The following is a 6000-nucleotide window of genomic DNA, read 5'->3' as shown; positions in this document are numbered from 1 at the left end:
TTTTGCCGTGTTTGTTTTTTTTTTTTTTCCTTGATAAACTGAGAAACATCGATTTGAATTTAATACTTAAAATTCGGTGCACAATAATTAGAAAGGAGAGCATGCTTTAAATGTACATTGATATACAATTTTAAAATTAGTACATGTTGAGCGTACGTGTGTACCGTGGAGGCCAGAAGAGGACTTTGGGTGCCTTGAAGCTGGAGTTACAGCTGGGTGTGAGCCACCCAGGGCTGGTGCTGGAACCCAGACTCTAGTCCTCTGCAGGGGTGGTAAGTGCTCGTAATCACTGAGCCATCTTTCCAGCCCTAATAGTTTACAATTTATATTAAAATGAAACATCTCATGAAATACCTCTTTGAAGTTTATTTGATGAGTCAGGATTTGTTGGACCTGTTTCTGTATTATTTTCGTTTCTAACAGACCATCCAAGAAAGCTGAAAATTTCATGATTATCAAATGAGAAATTCAGGTTGTTTTGCTATTTTTTTTTTTAATCAAGGAGGAAATTCTGGAATCCCAGCTAGGAATTATTTAATATTGAATTTCCACTAGTGAGTATTGACTATAAATCAAGCCCAGACATTTTTAAATTGTATAAAGGACTGAGCATTTCCCAGGGCTTGTAGATTTCTAGAAATGTTTCCTTTTGTGTACAGCCCAACCCTAGTACCTGGCTGGCATACCCACACCTAAAGGCGGACACCGCAGACCAGCCCAAGCCAGGGAAGAGCTGGAGAACCAAAGGCCTGTGCGTATCCGCTGGCTCCAGAGACAGCAGGCTTAGTCCTGTGGTCCTGCCCGGTGAATCTACAGTCCAGCTCCGCAGCGAAGTCTCCACAGTGAGGGTGACCATGAACCCTGAGAGTGGCCCGGGCCACGGAGCGAGGACTCCTCCGATGTTCCAGGCAACCAGGGGCCTAAAGGCCAACCTGAAGGATGCAGTCGCCAGGCCCTGGAGGAGCCTGGCCAGGATGCCGAAGCCTGAGGTGCAGGATCTGGAGGCAGCGGCTGCAGGACATGAGGGCTGTGAGTCCTGGGACAGGGTCTGATGGGCAGAGGGTGGGTTCAGGAGGAGACACTTAGAGCACTCACTGCAGCCTGGAAAGATACAGGTGCCTGGTGACCCTTGGGATGTCCTCCAACGCTATCCCCCCACCCACCCCCCCAGCCCGGTCCCGTCCCGTCCCCTCCCCCCTCCTCCCCGCTGGCTGGTTTTCAGCTTTGACTTCTCCCACTGAGTGTTGATCCACACCCTATACTGTGGATGGGAGGGTCACTTTTCCAAGTCGTGGAGACTGTTTAAGGAAATGAGTAAGCCCTTGTCCAAATAAGAAAAGAATTCCTGTTCCTTTGCCTTAAATCAGGATTTGTGTGCCTTTAAGTCACTTTGTTGCGTTTAAGTTTCTAAAGCACGGGGAATAGATCAGCTATACCTCGGGAATAATAGCATAAACTGAGGCTACACTGAGGAAGTCTTCAGGAGTTGAAAATAAAGGACTCAACGTTTCTTAACGGCACACCATGGGCTCACGAAGATGAGCTCTTTCCTGAAGCCCCAACCTTGGAAACTGTGTATCGTTTCCTTGGTATAATGTGTAGCTAGCATGAGGTGTTTCGGATATGGGGATGCAGAGGGTAAGAGAGCTCCATCGTCTGGGGAGCTCGACTTCTGTTGTGAAGGAATCTGATGAGTCATAAACAAGGAAGTTACAGGGGTGACAATTTTAGGGAAAAGCCATGAAACAAGGTGACCTGGGTGGTACCAGGGCACAGGAAGACTTTGGGTCAGGACACAGAGCTTGTTTTGGTAGGTACTCAGATGAGAGAAAACAGCCAGCAGTCGGAGGTTCAGGTAGAAACCATGGCAAGCAAGAGACAAGCAGATGCAGACATGGAGTCACTATGTTTAAAATGAGGAGGATGCCCAGCCATTCTGGAGCATGGTGAATGAAGTTTGAGAGCTACTGAGATTGGAGAGGGTTGAACTTTGGATGGTAAGTGTCTCCTAAGGGTTAAAAGCTCAGCACTAGCTAAGACTAGTGCGTCTTTTAGTGAGTGGGGTTAGTGGAAGGAAGTTTTCATATAACCTAGGGACAACCTCAAAGAGGATTCCTTTCTACTGCAGTATCCACTGTGCTCTCTTGTGCTGCTGCAGCAACCCTACCCCCACCTCCCCCCTAAGCCCGGCCAAGTGGCCATGGAACGAGACCTCTGAGAGTCTGAGACAAAGTAACCCTTTTCTCTTTCTGGGTCAGTTGTCTCAGGCATTCTGCTAACTCTGGACAGTAGATAGGACCAGCCCAATCCCCCTAAGAAAGAAGCATTTAAGAAACAAACTTGGTATTGTACTTCTCTCAATTTCAGGCATTTAGGTCAATGTGCATTGGTATTGCATTGGTGGTCTTAATTTGTGTCTGCTTCCGGGTAGTGGTAACATTTTATCACTTTGGCTCCTCTTGTTCTCTTGAGGTCTTTTCTCTGCATTTAATTTGGTTTGTTAAACATTGGGAAGTAAATATTCTGGGTGTATTTCATTATCAGAAATATTAGTCACAACTGTAATGTCTTGATCCTCAATATTGTGTCCAAATATTTAAATATCATTTGTTGAAATGATTATCCACTCCATTGTCAAAACTTACAAACATTTGTCCAAAAATAGCTGATATTTGTGTGGGCTTATTTTTAGAGCATGCATTTTATTCTGTTGACATGTATGTCCCTCTATCTGTTAAACACCCTACTTATGCGATTCTTGCACACTACTGTACAGTTCTTATACATGAAGATTAAATAATGTGACTCTTCCAACATTGCTTCTCTTTTTCAAAATCAATTTGGTCTCCCAGAATTGTCTTTGCCTTTAAATATTTTTAATGAACTTGCTAATAGCTACAATATGTGTAGGGGGTAGTTCTAATGCTTTGATTGGACATCTGCATGAGAACACGAAAGGTCCTGTTCCCCAACTGGTTCTTGGTTGATCAAAAAAGATGCTAGCGGCCAATGAGCTGGGCAGAATAGGTGGGACTTCCGGTTTCCCATGTGAAGGCTAACAGACACAGGAGAGGAAAAAAGATTTTGCCATGCTTTGGAGGGACCACCACCACCAGACCTGTGAGATCTAGTGTGGAGTGGCCATTGGCCACTTCCCTTACTGGGCCTGGGGTGCAGGCAAGAAATTAGAAAGGCAACTCAAGGCAGATTTAGGGGTAATTGAGCACAACTGAGCAGCTGAGCTAAGGGCAGCGTTAGAGGTGTTGAGCTGGGAATGAAGAGGGCAGGCTAGCAGAGAGAGGTTTAGGAGAGTCTGGTCATTGAACATATAAAAATAAGTGTGTGTGTGTGTGTGTGTGTGTGTGTGTGTGTGTGTGTGTGTGTGTGTGTGATTTAAGGATCTGAGGGCTGCCCAGGGCTGGTAATATGGTCTGCCCAGACCTTAAAGCAGGGTAGTAGGAACTACACAATACAAATATGTTTGTGTAACATTTCATTTAAATTGCATTAAATCAATAGGCAAATTTTGGGGGAGTCAACAGCTTATGATCTTCACACTTCCAACCCTGGGACTTATTATATCTTCCCATGATTTAGTCTTTGAGACCTTTTGATGGTTGCATCTCTCTTTCTCTGTAGATTTAGTTTATTATTTTATGCAATTGAATGTTTTGCCTGAACGTGTGTATGTGCACCACTGTTTGCATCTCATGCGCTTGAAAGTCAAAGGAGGGCTTGGGATCCACTGGGGCTGGAGTTATAGATGGCTGCAAGCTGCCATGTAAATGCTGGGATTTGAACCTGAGTCCACCACAAGAGCAGCAAGTGCTCTTAACCCCTGAGCCAGCTCTCCAGCATGCATATTTTATATATATATACATGTATATATATGTATATATATACATAAATATATATTATATGCATGCCCTTGGTTCAGTCCTTAGCTCTAAAAAAGAAGACAATATATATATGAGAAATTGTATATGATGTTTTCTTGCTTTTATATGTGCTTTGGTTTCTGATCAGTTGTAAATAGAGCTTTGTAAATTTTAGTTTTCATTTGCCAATATGTAGAAATATGAATGATCGTTATGCATTGATCTCGTAGTGGGCAAGCTTACTAACCCTACTTGCTGGTTCTGGAGCTGCTTTGTGCATTGCTTGAGATTTTATACGTAAATCACCAAGTGGTCTGAAGCCAGATGAGGCCGTTTTCCTTCTCTTCATGTACCGTACCAACTATAACTTTCAGCACAACATGTAAACGAAGAGATAAAAGTGGAAATATCTTTTTATTCTTCAACATAGGAACAAAAGAAGTCCAGATTTTAAAAACTAAGTACAATGTTGGTTGTCAGTTCTTTGCGGATACCCTTTCAAAATGAGGAAATTCTCTCTATTTACAGTTAACCAAGGGGGGACTTTTTTTCTTTTGAGAAGGGGGAAGAAAGTTGTTTGTTCTTTGTTTTCATTTCTTTTATAAATCTATTTATTTAGTGTGTACAAATGGGTGTATGATTGTGCATGCATGCGAGTGTGTGTGTGTGCGTGTGTGAGTGCACGCACGTGTTGAATGTATGCTGTGACAGTGGCACATGCGTGCTGCAGTGTGTCTGTGGAGCTCAGAGGGCAGTTTTATGGAGTCAGTTCTCTGACTCTGTCCACTCTGGGGTTAGAGCTGAGGTGATCAGGCTTTCCATGGGAAGTGCCTTTACCAACTGTGCCATCTCATTAGTCCCTAGAGAAGACTTTTTTAGACTCCATTCTTTTTTAAAGAACACCAAAAAAGTGTTTTTGAGCATAACGATTTTCTCTTTGGAATAGTTTAAACTACAAATCTTATTTCTTCAATAGTCAGGGTTATCTGTGCTGATGATATAATCTTGCATGAATTTTGGTAGCATATGGTTTTCTAGTAAATCATTTCCTCTTAGTTGTTAAATTTATATGGATGGATTTGTTCACATTATTCCCTCATCTTTTTTATTTGTTGTTGTTGTTGTTGACAGACCTACTTACTAAGTATCCGAGAATGGTCTTGAATTCACAATCTTCTGCCTTCTCCTGAACCATATCATCCTTTGGTGGAGGGGGCTATAGACATATTCTTTCTTTCATTGGTGAGGTTGGTCTTTTTTATCATCTGGCATTTGTTTCCTCACTGATATTTTCAGGTAACCATACATTGTTCTCGTTGACTTTGCTATTTTTCTTCTATCTACTTACCTGAGGCCTATTTTGCTTCTCTCCTTTCAAAACACATCTGTTTTTTATTTCACGCGTATGAGTGGTTGCCTGCACGTGCACATACTTATGATGTGTGTGTCTGGTGCCTGTGGAGGCCAGAAGAGGGCATTTAATCCCTTAGAAATGTAGTTGCAGACAATTGTGAACCAACGTGCGAGAGCTGGGGACCAACCCAGGTCCTCTATGAGAGCAATCAGTGGCTATCACTGCTGGGCAATCTTTCCAGCCCCGGGCTTTTCCTTTTCATTCAGTTCAAAGTATTTTGTCAAACGTCTGCTGCTCATTGTTGACCTCAATTTTGATTTTATCCCCCATGCCTCTCTTGGGATTGTCTCTTGAGAACCCTCTATAGAGCTCCCTTGAAACTTGTCTATACTAGTTAATAAAGTCGACCGTGTGTGTGTGTGTGTGTGTGTGTGTGTGTGTGTGTGTGTGTGAGAGAGAGAGAGAGACAGAGACAGAGACAGAGACACAGAGAGAGACACACACAGAGAGAGACAGAGACAGAGAGAGACACAGAGAGAGAGACACACAGAGAGAGACACAGAGAGACAGAGACAAGGACAGAGAGAGACACAGAGAGAGAGACAGAGACAAGGACAGAGAGAGACACAGAGAGAGAGAGACAGAGACAGAGACAGAGACAGAGAGAGACAGAGAGACAGAGAGAGACACAGAGAGAGAGACAGAGAGAGAGACAGAGAGAGAGATAGAGAGACAGAGAGAGACACAGAGAGAGAGACAGAGAGAGAG

At 43.3% G+C, this 6000-nt stretch overlaps 1 protein-coding gene across 4 annotated transcripts in view; it reads left to right on the top strand.

Moving 5' to 3' along the window:
- The first annotated feature begins 296 nt into the window (after positions 1-296).
- Positions 297-6000, top strand: part of Ankdd1b (ankyrin repeat and death domain containing 1B) — a 63991-nt gene continuing 58287 nt past the window's right edge. Inside the window, exon 1 of one of the 4 annotated variants that reach the window (XM_008760686.4) lies at positions 297-1029. In XM_008760686.4, coding sequence (XP_008758908.1) covers positions 855-1029 — 175 coding nt within the window. In that variant the 5' untranslated portion in view covers positions 297-854. Of the gene's footprint in view, positions 1030-1246; positions 1998-6000 lie in introns of those variants that run through there. The other 3 variants (XM_039103460.2, XM_039103461.2, XM_039103459.2) reach the window with 3 other exon arrangements.

The sequence above is a fragment of the Rattus norvegicus genome, chromosome 2, assembly GCF_036323735.1.
Source record: "Rattus norvegicus strain BN/NHsdMcwi chromosome 2, GRCr8, whole genome shotgun sequence".
In the NCBI taxonomy this organism is placed as follows: domain Eukaryota; kingdom Metazoa; phylum Chordata; class Mammalia; order Rodentia; family Muridae; genus Rattus; species Rattus norvegicus.
Note: the sequence above shows the minus strand (reverse complement) of the source record. Positions and strands in the feature narration are given on the sequence as shown.